The sequence below is a fragment of the Populus trichocarpa genome, chromosome 19, assembly GCF_000002775.5.
Source record: "Populus trichocarpa isolate Nisqually-1 chromosome 19, P.trichocarpa_v4.1, whole genome shotgun sequence".
Lineage (NCBI taxonomy): Eukaryota > Viridiplantae > Streptophyta > Magnoliopsida > Malpighiales > Salicaceae > Populus > Populus trichocarpa.
Window position 1 is genome coordinate 62,165 of NC_037303.2, and position 14,714 is coordinate 76,878.

The 14,714-nt window shown below is 31.5% G+C and overlaps 2 protein-coding genes across 2 annotated transcripts; both read right to left on the bottom strand.

The window, feature by feature from the left end:
* Positions 1–969: 969 nt before the first annotated feature.
* On the bottom strand, positions 970–2,546 carry LOC127904741 (uncharacterized). Its single transcript, XM_052449322.1, has 2 exons — positions 1,939–2,546; positions 970–1,826 (listed from the first exon to the last, which is right to left on the bottom strand). The coding sequence occupies exons 1-2, from the start codon at positions 2,383–2,385 to the stop codon at positions 1,236–1,238; spliced, it is 1,038 nt and encodes a 345-aa protein (XP_052305282.1). The 5' UTR covers positions 2,386–2,546; the 3' UTR covers positions 970–1,235.
* On the bottom strand, positions 2,546–11,096 carry LOC7484090 (disease resistance protein RPV1). The gene is made up of 5 exons (XM_002325248.4): positions 10,810–11,096; positions 10,223–10,596; positions 6,666–7,767; positions 5,682–5,945; positions 2,546–2,874 (listed from the first exon to the last, which is right to left on the bottom strand). The coding sequence occupies exons 1-5, from the start codon at positions 11,077–11,079 to the stop codon at positions 2,569–2,571; spliced, it is 2,316 nt and encodes a 771-aa protein (XP_002325284.3). The 5' UTR covers positions 11,080–11,096; the 3' UTR covers positions 2,546–2,568.
* Positions 11,097–14,714: the final 3,618 nt, after the last annotated feature.

Below are 14,714 nucleotides of genomic sequence, written 5' to 3' on the forward strand. Positions count from 1 at the left end.
GATAATTTTTGGACACAATTAATGAATGGGCAGTCACTCCAAAGTCAAAATATACAGGAGAGTTCCTCAAATTTAGGTTCTGAATTGATTGCATATATATATATATATATATATATATATATATATAGGTTGAGAAAATGATAGAATTGAATCAGTAATATGATCTCCTCGTGGTTAATTAGTTATCACTTGAATATTGTCTAGTGAGCTAGTGACTCACTTTACCACATTCTTGTTGACTTTTAATTTCTATATTTGCCACCATTTAATTGGTGGAGTAGCTATTAACCATTCAATCAAACAAACGGGGAACAAGGAAATAAAATAAAATATTAAAAACTGTTGTCGTTTCAACTCTATAATTTTTTAATCTCACTGTATAGTATATTTTTTTTGTTATATGGATATATAAATAAAATAAAAAACCCTACGATTACGAAGCCAAATTGAGAAAGGTTGGATCGGTTTCTCCGACGATGAAGTCAAGATCTTTTACTTAAAATTATGTTTCATTATATACTACTTTAATCTAATGCTCACATGATGGGCTCCAGATAGAGATGGTGGTGCTTCTATCGAGGGGAGAAAGAGCTCGGAAATTTCCCTTCTTGTCTCTATCTGCAATTAATAAGCGTTTACAATTGACTTTTGTTTGAATATTTTTAGCGAAAGAAAAGAAGCATGCGATTCTCAGATTTGTGGCCTTTAGCAAAATCCTGCCAGCCGGGTAGAAGATTTAGCTAAGAAGCAGGTTTCCCTCTACTTTCGTGAGAAGGTACACAGGAAACAATTTAAAAATACTAAATTAATTTAACTTAAAATAAAATAAAATAATTTTAATAAAAACAGGTTAACACTCCCTCAAAATCACAGTGTCATATGACAACAGTTTGAGCGGCAAGTAGTTTAAATAGATTTATCTTTATTGGTTGAATGGTGTGAAAGTAGGAGAGTTATGAGAGAGAGAGATTTCAAGTAATTTAAAATATTGGTTTGTACATAATTAAATTACTTAGATAATTTTAGGGATTATCTACATTCATTCATCACGATCCGAAGCAAGCACAGCTGCCAATATACAGTTCCATTGTCCTCAAGTGAATTAGACTTTGCAAGTTTGTGTGTCACTCATTTATCAGTCCGAAATGCCAAGAAAACAATACCACAGATCCAGCACCCTGTGATCCAAAAACATGGAAAAAAAAAACAAAAAAAAACATATTCTATGTTTTATGCTATCCAAATTTACTGCAACAGGTGATTTTCCATTTCTGCAACTCTCTTGTCAAACTACTTTCCAACAGCTGATCATCAGAGCCTAGAGCATCAATATCAATCTCCTGATCTGAATCTGCTTTATTCTTTTCCATTATCAAATGTGCCCCACATTTTTCTACCCGACATATTGGAACATCATAGAAGCTTATTTTGACATTCACTTCCAATTCCTCTACACCTTGCAGCGATTCCTCTGACCCGATCAACGATATACGCTGTATCCAAGAATGCTTAGTGGAATTTCTGTCAAACGTAACTGCCGCCATCGTCTCAAACAATTCAATACCATTGCTCTTATTTTTGAATGTAGCAACACACATATCAAACTGAAGAAATGATGTTTCTTGATCAGTGGCTTCATTGGTAGTCTTTAGTGCTGAAGACGCCGAGACAACCCAAAGAAGCAGTGCTTGGAGTTTATTACCATCTGCAACTGAAACTGAGGGTAAACGAAATGATAATGATGACCCTTCTCCACGATGGCTGAACCATTCTGGTATCTCTCCACCAGCAAGGCAAATGTCATAATGTTTACCTCTGCACAATCCCTATATATTGGTTTCAAGGTAAGCAATTAAAATTTGAGTTCTTAAAACTAACATATTTACATGCTAAATGTTTGTGTTCAAGTATGTGAAGAGACAGAGAAAGAGAGACAACCTGAATAAAACTCATCTTATAGTTTTCAGATAAATTGTTGCAGTCATTTAAGTTCAAAATGGACCAGTTATTGCCCGCACATTCAATGCCCTGAATCTCTATTAAATTTCCGCACCCTTTTACATCCAGTAATGGTAGTCTTTCGTGTTGAAGAGGTGCGCTTACTCTTTCAATGGATGTGCAGTCATTGATAGACAAGAACAGGACACTTGATGGAAGCTCTGAGATTGATAGAAGATTCGAGCATCTCTCAACCGTCAAAAATTGAAGCTTAGAAAGGCGGCTAATGCTAGAAGGCAGATTGAAGAATTCATGTCCAGACAAATTCAAATTTTCAAGAAAGCACAAACTCCCAAGATCAATGGAACTTGTAGCTTCAGACAAACCAGAATAACTTAGATTTAGTTCTTTCAATGAGCTGAAACTAATGAAAGAAGCTGGTAGCATATCTATGGAGCTCGAACAGCTTTGTGGAGAAAGCCACGATGAAAATCTTGAAAACCAAGATTTAGATGGTAGATCAGTTGAGTAGAAAACTTTGTTGTATCCACCAAATGATAACTTTGTCAGCTTCTTCAAAAATCTAGCTGAAGCAGGAAGTTGCTTAATCGCAGTACCGTTTGTAAACAACTATGTTAAGGATTCTATGTCACCCAAACTATCTGGCAATTTCTCAAGTTGTATGCACTGAGTAACGTTCAGAGTTTGAAGAGATTTTAAGTTACCCATGCTTTCTGGAAGAGTCTTTAGGCTGCGACAGTAATCCAAGCTCAACAAAACAAGGCTCTTCAAATTTCCAATAGATTGATGTACCTCAACCAAACTCGGGCATTTTGTAAGTATTAGTCTCTCCAAACTAGAGAGTCCTCGGAAGTTCGGCGTTTTAGCAAGGTACTTGGAAAAGCTGAGATTGAGGATTTTCAGCTTGTTAAGAATCTGTCAAAGCAATGAGAAAATAAGAGAAAAATAGCTATGTGAAAAAATGTAACTCTAAATTAAATTTCATTAGGAAATATTTTGAGTGGCTATTGCTTATAACTACTAAAAACAGGGGCCATTAGCATCTGAATTTAACAACGGATAATTCTGTTGCTAAATTCAGTAACAGATTTGCAACGGATTAAATATATATTATTTTTTTAATATTAGCAACAGACTTTAGCAACGGAAAATCCGTTGCTAAAAACAACATAAAGTTTGCAACAGATTATCTGTTGCTAATTTAAAAAATAATTATTTAAATATTAATATAAAACTAAAATTATATAGACCATTGATTATTTTTATATAATAAAATCACAACCGTTTAATTTTGCCCCCCCTACTAATTCAACACCTGCCCCCCTGTTTCTAAACAAAGAAAAAACCAACAGTAGTTGGGTTAATTTTTTTTTCAAAATTAAACAAAACCAATAACTGATTTTCCTTTTGTCCCAAACTTTTCATCTTCTTCTCATTCGTTTTCAGCATCGTTAATTTTTTTTCCTTCATCTTCTTCTCCTTCATCTTAACAGTTTCAATCTTTCTCTGTAAACCACCAAAAACACAGACCCATGGCAACATCGCACCAGACCCATCATTATCACCCTTTCTCTTTGTAAACGGGTTGGGTTTTGCACTCTCTTCTTCAATAAATCAGGTAATTAATTTAGGATTTATGTTTTTCTCCGTTGCAATTTAACTTACACTAACAAGTTTTAACCTAACTTTCACAATCTCATGTGTTGTTCTGTCGTGTAGATTCATCTCGCTCATCTATAACTCAAGAACACAGGTAACAATTTTTTTTTGTCGATACTTTGAATAATGGTTTTAGGCTATTAATTCGATAATATAAGGTTTATAAAATGTTTTTACCATGATCTATAACCTAATTATGCATGTTTAATTGAAAATTTATCAAAACCCCCAATTTAATTTTTAGGGTTACGGTTCATAAATTGAATGATTTTAGGCAACTAGACCAATGCTGGTAATTCATGTGTCTGGAAGAGAGTGATTGATGGAAATTATGCATGTTTAATTGAAAATTTATCAAAACCCCCAATTTAATTTTTAACAAGTAGTCTTATTGATGCTGGGTGTTCTTTAGGAGCAAGGTGGCTGGTTGAATTGAGTGTTAGCTCTGCAGTTTTTTTATGTAATTTATTTTTCATGCCTTGAGAGATCCTTTCCCACCTAATTGCCATGGAAAAATCACTCACATCCGCCAAGGTCAGATTGTTTGCTTCCTTGCAATCTCTTAAATTGTGCTTTTTTATTTATTAGTTTCAAGAAAATTAAATAAATAAATCTCTAAACTTTGATTGCAGGGAGGAGATTTGTGAAGCCATCAAATTTTACGAAGGAGATGGATGCTGATAGGGTATGATTGCTCAATTTTGTAAACTGTTACTGCTTGATAATATTGTTAAAAGTCAATTAGCAGATGCTCTGACTTGCATTGGAAATTTTGTATTTCCTTACTGATAGATTACTATATTTATTGATTTGAAAACAAGTGTACCTGTAAGGGTGAAGCAGGTACTACAGATTTGTTTTGTATTCACAGCCTCTTTAAGATGCACTTTGATTTATTGAAGAGTTTAAAACTCAGATAAACTTGTTTTTTGGGTGATAATTATGCGTCTATTACTGATTACCAGCGCTCTTATTACAGTGGACGCTGAGTATGAGCTGACGCTATAACTAGTCCAGTTTTGTTAGATTTGGTGGCTGGTTCAGCTATCCACTTTATGCAGTTCTGGAGAAATTTTCTGTGTGTTTTTGTCATCTGCTTTTTTTTAATATAGTTTTTTCCAGCTGCAGAATTTGATTATTGTGGAGATGTAAGGGATGGTTATTTTCCCATATGTGGAGATTATACTGTGCAACTGCTCTTATAGAATCCAAGCCAGTCCTCTGCTCCTTCTTCATCTTTTATTCCTTTTATCTGTTTTTTTTAATGAGGATGTGCAAGAATTGTTGTATTTTTTTAACTCAAATAGTGATCGAAGTTCAGCCCAAGTCCCAATGCAAATCACTGCTAGCAATGGTATGGCTAGTGTAAATAACTCACTCACCACAGCATCTACAACCACGTCTGCCAGCACTATTGTGGGGCTTCTCCACCAAAATTCAATGAATAATGCAAGCAGTCCCTATGGAGGAAACTCTGTTCAGATTCAATCTCCTGGTTACTCCACCTTGACCACTATATCCTGATTCATTTTGTGTAGATCCAAAATATCATGGTTCGTCTCCGCAACCAGCACCATGATTGTATCTTTTGTTGTTTTTTTTTTTTATTGTATTTCAACTTATTTGTATTAATTCAAGTTTAACTAAATTTTTTTAATATGAATATTATTTTTATTCCATTTTTTATTAGTGATACAATTATTTTTAATATTAATTTATGTTGGTTATATATATTCCACAATTTTTAAAATATCCATAAATAATTAATTAAACAAATTAAAAGTCATTTTGATAAATAAATAAAAAATTGATTTATTAAAAATAATATAGTCAGCAACGGATAATCCGTTGCTGATTGTAAATAATTCATCAATCAGCAACGGATAATCCGTTGCTGATTAACAAAACCAGCAACGGATTTTCCGTTGCTAAAAAATCAGCAACGACAAATTTGCATCTGATATTTGCCGTTGCTGATTCCGTTGCTAAAACAATTTAGCAACGGATTTTAATGTTATTTGCAACGAATTAGTTAGTTGCTAATTACTAGTAGTATATTTTACCTTAGTCCCCTTCCAAAGTTTTCGTACGTTACTTTCTTGCATATCAAGTATAACAAGGTCGTTTAAGTGAAAATCAGACGGCAAAGATTTCAAAGGGCATCCAGACCAACAAAGCCATATCAACTCTTTGGGGAGAAGACTGTAGCTTCCCACAAGATTTGCTCTATTGATTTGGAGTAATTTTAAACGTCTCATTTTTGTAAACGATTTTGTGCTATAAGATTCTTGCACATCTAGTGCCAGACCCTCCACAGCATCTGTTCCCTGAAAATAGCCAACAAAGGATTAACATATCATGACAATAATCATGCATTTCTGTTGCTTATTCTTTTTTTTTTAAAAAAAGAAAAATAATGGAGATGATAATGGAGATCTTTATTGATAGAATCAGTTTACTATTAAGATAAGCTGAAATTTAATAACAATAATGGAATTAGAAAGATGATGAGCATTAACAAGCTCATATACGCAACAACACACTTCACATATTAGACCTATTGATAAAAAAACCTCTAATTAAATCATTCTTTATTTATGCTAAGTTATTGTTCCAAATCTTTAATTAAAGTGCATGATGATAAAGAATGAATTGAAAATATGCATTCTAATCTGATTTTTTATCCTTAAAGATCAACTTGTTTTTTATGATTCAAATACCCCATAAAATATTATATAATTGCATTGTTTAAGCACTTCACTGGAACTTGTGTTTGGCCATATTTTTGTTCTAATTATAAGAATTGTTGTTATATTTTTATCTGTTTGCTGTGAAATATTGTATACTCATGTGTGATCCTAAGTTAATGCATTATATTGTTGTAATATATATGACTGTACGCATAAAAACTGATTTAGTACGTATTGGCAAATTATTTACTCATTTATGTAAAATCCCTTAAGGAGCAATATTGCACTTTCCAACACAACTAGTTCCTTAAAATTGCACTAAGGTTTGACAAGAAATTAAGATAAATGAGTTCTTACCAGTTCCTTGGAGAGTACATTGTATGCGTCTTTGGGAAGTACAATTCTGCTGCAATTTCCAGGATGATTACGCGACCTTTGACGAATAATCTCCCTTCCCATCTTTCGTAATGTATCATGCATCCATAAGCTATTCCAAGTGTCGATTGTTATGAGAGACCTTCCAATGAGAGTTCTGAAAGCTACTTCTGGATGGCAATCGTAACGAGCACCTACTATATCTGCTACATATTCTTTGTCTCCACCAACAAAATAGCACGCAATATCAAGGAATATCTCGCTTGTATCCACATTCAGTGCATCAAAACTTACTCTAAGCTTTCCTTGAATATCATCATGCGGAATATTTCGCCAATGGGCAATATCGATTTCCCATCCAGCTTTGTCTCTTATGGATAAATGAGAACCCAAAATTTGTAGAGCCAAAGGAAGTCCTTTGCAGTAGTCAACTACCTTTTCTGAAAGCTCCTCGTAATCCTTTGCTGGATGGGTTTCCCTAAAAGCATGCAAACTGAAAAGCTCAAGAGACTGATCTCGATCCAATTCTTTAGCATGATACATTCCATCTACCCCCACTTCTGTTAGAAGATGCTTATTCTTAGTTACAACAATTATTATACTTCCGGCACCAAACCAACATCTCTCTCCCATCAATGCCTCCAGTTGTTCCCTTTTGTCCACATCGTCAAAAACAACAAGAATTTTCTTACGATGAAGTCGTTCTTTGATCAAATTCATGCCTTCATAAACATTACTGACCTTCCAAACTCTTGGTTTCAGAATATCATGAAGAAGGCGCTCTTGTAATTCAACCAGACCATTCGGCTTATCTGATATTTCCTTGACGTCCGAAAGAAAACTGCTTCCCTCAAATCCAAAATAAAGTTTGTTAAACACAGCTTTTGCTATTGTTGTCTTGCCTATTCCAGCTATCCCATGTATTCCCACGATGCCAACATCAGGTTTTGCACCTTTTAGCAAAGAAATAATACACTGAACTCTGGAATAAATACCTACTGGGTGCTTGGCTACGTGCAAGGTTTTGTTTCCCAGTTTACAAGCTACATCACTGACAATCCTTTTGATGAATTCCGCTTCATATCTGTTCATAGAGAAAGAAAGACAACAATGGCGTATAAGTTGCTAGATATTAATCCAGAATTTTCAAGCCCATGCCTCTCTAGAACTATCAAAGAAGTGCACCTTGAAAATCTAGCTCATCCATCTGGTCTATAATTCTCTTAAAAAAGATCAAGTCATCCTTGCTTAAATGATATTCTATTAGAAGTCTCAAGGCTGTCAAACAGACCTAGCAGCCCATATATACATGTAAAAAGTTAGTGCAGTGTGTGAGAAGAGAAACAGTGGCGTCAGTGAGTAGATATTTGAGTTGTGTGCGCGGTGAGCGGGTGATGTGAGCTTTATCATTAAAAGAGAGCGTCTAGTGTGTAATTGTGTCATACACATTAGTTGGTGTCCAAAATTATTTTGTACAGAATTCTTTTATTGAATACAATAAAGTTATTCTGTTTATCACTATTTATCAGAGCTTTTGCCCAAAATTTTATATCCTACATTAGTTAAATACTAGATAATTAGCCAACACTATCAAGCAGGTTCAACCAAAATTTTCTTGAAAAATAAATAAATTCAATCATTATTAACTTATTTTCTAGTAATTTATTTTTAATTATTAACTTAAAACCTATCTTAAACTTTGTAACCGTATCCGAACGAACTTCTGTTTTCAATTAAATTGTATTACAGTTGATATCTAATATGATAGGATAGATTTAGCGAGTCTAAAAATAATATTGGTAAAAATTAAATTAATTTTTTTTGAAATCAAAATAATTAATTAAATATTAAATTTATTCATGCAAATTAACCATCCATTTAATAAATTTATTTTTTACCAATTTTTTATTACATGACAACAAAAATAGAAAATTAAGTAAAGCAATTAAATAAAATTAAAAAGAACAAAACAATTATAATGGATTGCAAAAAAAAAACAATTTGCAAATATTACAAAAATACATCTATTATGTCAGTTGAGAACAAAGTAAAAATAAAATAAAATAAAATAAAATAACATCTAATTTATATTCTTAATTAATTTTTAAGAAATTCTTTTAAAAAAATCAAATATGCGACCCTAGGTGGCCTATCCAAGCTTGCACCTTGTGCAAAAATTAAAAAAAGTAGATTACCCATCATCTCTAAAACCAAATTTTAATCACGGACAAGTTTTTGAAAAAATCAAGCTGGTATTCTTTTTATTCGAAAACCCAATTTCTATCCTATTTTCACATATAAAAAGATTCTTATTACCTAAAAAAGTTAATTTTTCAACTAAAAAACTCTAAGATCATTTAAATAAAAAAAATTAAACAAGGAAATATTTCTTTTAATCCCTATCTATATATATATTCTTTTTGCAAATTAAAAGCCCAAAAACACCTTAATAACACTACTCTCGTCAAGAGGAATACTTTAATATCAAATTTAGCTATTTTTGTCAATGAAATCCAACTCAATATCAAGATTTTTTTATGACTGAGATAACCACATAAAAAATAAATTAAAACTAATTATCAATATTAAATCTTAAATCAACATAATATTAAAAGATAAAATTTAAAAGGAAAAAAAAATTTATGAAAAAAGAAAATATTAAAAAGAAAAAGGGCAACTATTTTTTTTAAATTTTGATTTTTTCATTTTCAATCTCTTGTAAATAATAAAATTAAATTATTTTTTTGTGAAATTAAGCATCAACCTAATGATAGGATGCATCTCTAAGACTACAATAACTATATAAAAAAATCAAAATAAATTATTAACTCTAAACCCCAATCAACATAATATTAAAAAAATAAATTAAAAAAACCAATGACCAAAACATAAATAAATAAATAAATACATTATGCAAATTTACAATGCATCCCCTCACAAATTGCGATGAAAAACTGATGCTTTTTAATTTTTATTTAATTAATAAATAATGCCTAATCCTTTGAATCTTCCGACAATACTTTCAAGGGAAAGGTAATCCTTCTTGAGTCTTGTTGGATTTATCGATCTAGTTCTATTATTATATAATTTAGAAAAATTGAATATTCGTGTTCATAAATGGGCATAGATACATGTATCTAGCAATAACTTTTTTAAATAGCTTTTTTATTTTGTGTGTCTATATATATATATATATATATATATATGTGTGTGTGTGTGTGTGTGTTTTTATGGTGGGAGACTAATATTTTTTGTTCTAGAACAGTAGAAAAAAATAGTGTTTACACATCTAGCACTCAGAGGAAAGGTTGCGCATATTAATGATTATTAAAAAAAATGAACTTGTTAAATTTTCTAACTCTTCTAGTTTGAAAATCATTTTCACAACTGTGCTTGGAAAAAACGTAGATATTTACATATTGCAATTAAAAAATAATATTTAATTGAAGGGGATATATCAAGCTCAAATTGATAATAAAAAAGAAATTGTTTATGTTGATATGTGCAAGTGGATTTTGACAGAGAAGACAAAGATATACCCATTTGCCTCATTGTTTAAACCAAATCCAGATAGATTTCCAGCCTGTGCAAGAGCTCCTCTCCACTTGTTGACCTTCTCCATTTCTTCCTTGAAGCGTTCTTCATGTTCATCAAAAGCTTTTGCATAACTCCCGGTCTGTTTTCGGACATCTGAAGGCTCCGTATCATAGAATATAGGAAGAACAACCTGGCCAATCTTTTGCCTGCACTCAATAATCTTTACCAGTTCGTCAAGACACCATCTAGAGGAAGCGTAGTGTTTGGAGAAGACCACTATAGAAATCCTTGATCCTTCAATTGCCTTGAGAAGCTGTGGAGAGATTTCTTCTCCTCTGGGAAGTTCATTATCATCCCTAAAAGTATGAATTCCGGCCTAGATTAAGAGAGTGTTTGGCAGTGTGGTTGCGGGTGCTTTTCAAATAGCTTTTCGTGCTGAAATACATGCCAATGATATTTTTTTTATTTTTTAAAAATCATTTTTGACATCAGCACATCAAAACGATCCAAAAAGTACAAACCGCACTCAATTTTAACAAAAAAAAAAATCAAATTTGGACGAAACGCAGGTACAAACACAGTACCAAACGTTCCCTAAGGCGGTATAGAGATGATCTGTAAAATTTTTGCGCGTATCTTCTCCTCTAAAACTTAGGAAAACATCATAGTTCCATCTATGTCCAGAGGATGAAGACGAAGAAGAGAACGGAGACTCAGAGTCCGTGGAAGCCATAGCTGGGACAGTTTTATCAATCTCTATAGCAAATTGGAAAGGTAAGTTGAAGAGTATGGAGAGGAGTGACGTTAATTTGCTTGTTATTTTCTCGCAAATTTGAAGTACTTTGCAAAGATGATACATATAAATACTTGTGGAAGTTGATGAGGTGGAAATTGGGGTCGAGTAGGTCAGCGCAGCTGTGTTTGCCTATAGAGATTCCCATGTTAAATACTGTGGAAAATAACATTCTTTCAAAACCATGAAGTCATGAAAAGTGGTAAAAAATGTTACATAGGCTACAATTGCCTGCAGTAAGATATTTCAGACAAGATATTTCAGACGGGGACTTGAGTTCTTGACCCAGTGGTTGTAGGGGTTTGTTTTTTTTTTTTTTATATTTGGGTTTGAACCTCATTGTGTATGCCTATCACCCCTGCGGTGTTTTACATGCTCACTGGGTTTGCAGTATGTTCAGTGAATTGTGAGATTAGTCGTGGTGCGAACAAGTTGGCCCGGACACCCACGTAAATATATAAATAAAAAGATATTTCAGACGGCATGTATGCTCCAAGTGCATATCTATATATAACTGTGTTGGAGCATCCATACCCGTGCTTATCTATATTTTTGTTAAATTTTAGCTAAAATAACTAAAAAATCATTTTAACTAACTAGCTAAAAAACATTATCACATTTATGTTCGAAATAAAAAGTCATGAATATTTTATTATTATTTTTAAAATTTAAATTATTAAAATATTCATAATTACTCATATAAACTATTCAAGTGATATAGACAATAAATAAAGAATTAAATCTTTGTGAATTAAAAACTTGTTTGATTTTGTGTTTTAAAAATGTTTTTGAAAAAAATTTATTTTTTTATTTTAAATTGATTTTTTTTATTTTCAAATTATTTTGATGTATTAATATTAAAAATAAATATAAAAAATATAAAAAAATTCTAATATATCCTAAAACCCAGAACAAACAACAAATCATAGAAAACAGTCAAAATTAAGCAGCCATGGTAATGTTTATATAAAAAGCATTGCCTAGAATATGCTCATAAATTCAGGAATGTCATTCAATCCAGAACTGGTCTTTCAGACCTCCCAAACTCTTTCCTTTTATTTCCATATACTTACATATGTTTAAATCAAAACAAACAACAAATCATAAAAAACATGTATGAGGTTTCAATTTCAAAAAATATCAAACCTAAATAATAAATATATTCAACAATTTAGGATTCAAAATTAACACTTTAACACTTCATAAAAGTCTACGAAGATAATGCATTAGCAAGCTCCTAACAAAATATAAAAAAAATATTGTCATATTTGGTAGATTTCTAACCTATTCCATTTCACCAAAAACAATCATCCAAATATATTCTAAGCATCTAGCAAACATTAATTACTAACTCAAAGTTGGATTAATCAAGAAAAGAAATATATTTTTATGTATTAATCAAAATTAAAACTAAAGACATTTAACACCAAAACAAGTTCATAAACATCTTTAAATATATAAAACAAGTTAGAGGTGTGCCTTATGGATATCACCTACTAGGTTAGATGAAGTTTATTCCTTCAAAGCTCACTAATTGTTGTTGCCTTTTTTTTTTCTCTTTTTTGCATTGCCTTCACAAATTTCTACCCCTTTTAAAGATAAGGTTCGTGAACCTTCATAACTAGGATCGTTTTATCAATATTTTTCTCTCTTCTTTCTCCTCCTTTGAATTTTTAAGGGGTTTCAAGCTAAGATGTTGATTAAGTTCTGTTCATGATTGATCAATACTTGACTCTCTAATCTAAATGAGGAGGGTTTTGAATGGTTTTAATACCTGAAAGCTCTGGTTTTCGCTGGTTTTGCAATGGTGTTTTTATAACAAACTTGTTTTTGAAGATTTTGATGGTTTTTCTAAACTAAGAGGTCAGTGAGCTATTTTTGACCTTTTGATCTTGAGAGAAACGTGGTCAGCACTTGATAAAAACCTACTAAGAAAATTTGAAGCGTGAACAAATGAAAACAAATCAATTGTTTTACACAATAGGTATCACAATTATAGTTGATTAAGTTGACCGATTTCGAAACCTCGTCGAAGCAACTCTAACTTCATCGTCATCAAAGAATACTTGAAGTTGGTAGATGGAGTGTATACCTTTTGTTTGGATCCAACCTTATCTAATTTGGAGGTTTGTAGGTTCACATTCATTTGTTTGAATATACCAACTCGATCAGCCCAAAATTACCTATAGAAGAAGATGAATAGTTGGTAAACGATTCTATTCCAAATGGTGTGTTTTGAACATGAACTAGATGACATGTCATCTAGGTTAAACACCGAGAAATTAAGGGTTTTAATTTTACACCTGCCAAACTTAATTATTAGCCCCAAAGTTCAACTCTTTTTCCAATTCGATCCTTAGTTATTAATTTATGCATTTTAACCCCTAATTAATCAATAAACTTTCAATTTTCTTCAATTTAATCCCTAATTAAACCAATTTCAGTCCCTAAAGCCCCTAATTGACCACTAAACTTGAATATTTATGTAATTAAGCCCATGATTTGAACAAATTAAGTTTTGAAAATTGCAATTTAACCCTCATACTTCAATTTCTTCCAATTAAAGCCCAAATTTAATTCAAAAATCAATTGTTTTTTGCAATTAAACCCTCAATAAATTCAACTAAACCCTAAAAAATTCTAATTGAGTTCTTAAACATCCAATTTAAAATTTTTCTTCCTAAATTCATTTTTCTAATTCAATGGGCCTTCGTCAATCCATATTGGACTGCTCCAACCTTGTGTGTTTTGATCATCCCTAACTAGTTTTTGATAAGTTTTTGGGCATTCTTCATGTTCTACCCATGATATTTTTTTATCTTTTTATTTTTTCAACTTTTTTTAATTTTTTTATATTTCCTTTTTTTGTTTGGTTTTTTTTCTCTTCTTTGATTTTTTGTATATTTATGTGGGCCCTCGAAATGGGTAACAACAAAACTTGTAACCCAGGTCCTGAGTCCATAATTATCCCATGGAAGGCAAACATGAAAAAATCATAAAAGCTAGATTCCTAATCAACAAAATCCAGACCAACAAAATATCGAGGGATGAAATTTTATAACAAAGTTTCAATAAAAAAAATCTTAAACAAAACAAACTATAATTAAAAAAATAAGAAACAAATTTGACATAAAAACAAAATCAAATAAAATGTACAGAGATGCAATTGAAAAACAAATTCAATTAAAAAATGATTAAACAAATAAAATATCAATAAACAAATAAAGACCAAATCAAATAAATAAAAAAATCAGAAGAAAAACCCAATTCTATAAATTATTTTAAACAAAATAAATAATAATTAAGAGAACATAGATCAAATCTAGAAGAACAATAAATTGAATGATTGCTTTGAAACTTTGCAGGGCCTAGCGCAGAAATCTAGATGGAGAGAGAAGTAAAAAAAAAAAAAAACCACCAGCACACTAGAAAAAATTAGATCAAACGTGTCACACAAAGATAAAGAGGTAGCCTGAAAGATTAAAAGGCCACCATGAAAGTCGGTGTTTTGCCACCAAAAAAACATCGCAAGTGTCGTTCAAATTGCACGGATGAACCCAGTACTCATGGCCAGATAAAAAAAACATACCAACAAATTTTTAATATTAAATAATATTTTATATAATTTAAAATATCAAAGTTTTTTTAACACAACTTGTTAATACCAAAAAAATCATTATGAAGAAACTAAAACCCCGGAC

Excerpts from the sequence above, each read along its gene's own strand:
- LOC127904741 (XM_052449322.1), bottom strand. The coding sequence starts at position 2,385 with ATGCTACCAGCTTCTTTCATTAGTTTCAGCTCATTGAAAGAACTAAAT. Across the intron at positions 1,827-1,938 it reads ATAAGATGAGTTTTATTCAG|GGATTGTGCAGAGGTAAACA; the intron begins GTTGTCTCTCTT and ends ACCAATATATAG.
- LOC7484090 (XM_002325248.4), bottom strand. The coding sequence starts at position 11,079 with ATGTATCATCTTTGCAAAGTACTTCAAATTTGCGAGAAAATAACAAGC. Across the intron at positions 10,597-10,809 it reads TCTATACCGCCTTAGGGAAC|GCCGGAATTCATACTTTTAG; the intron begins GTTTGGTACTGT and ends CTCTTAATCTAG. Across the intron at positions 7,768-10,222 it reads TTAAACAATGAGGCAAATGG|ATATGAAGCGGAATTCATCA; the intron begins GTATATCTTTGT and ends CTCTATGAACAG.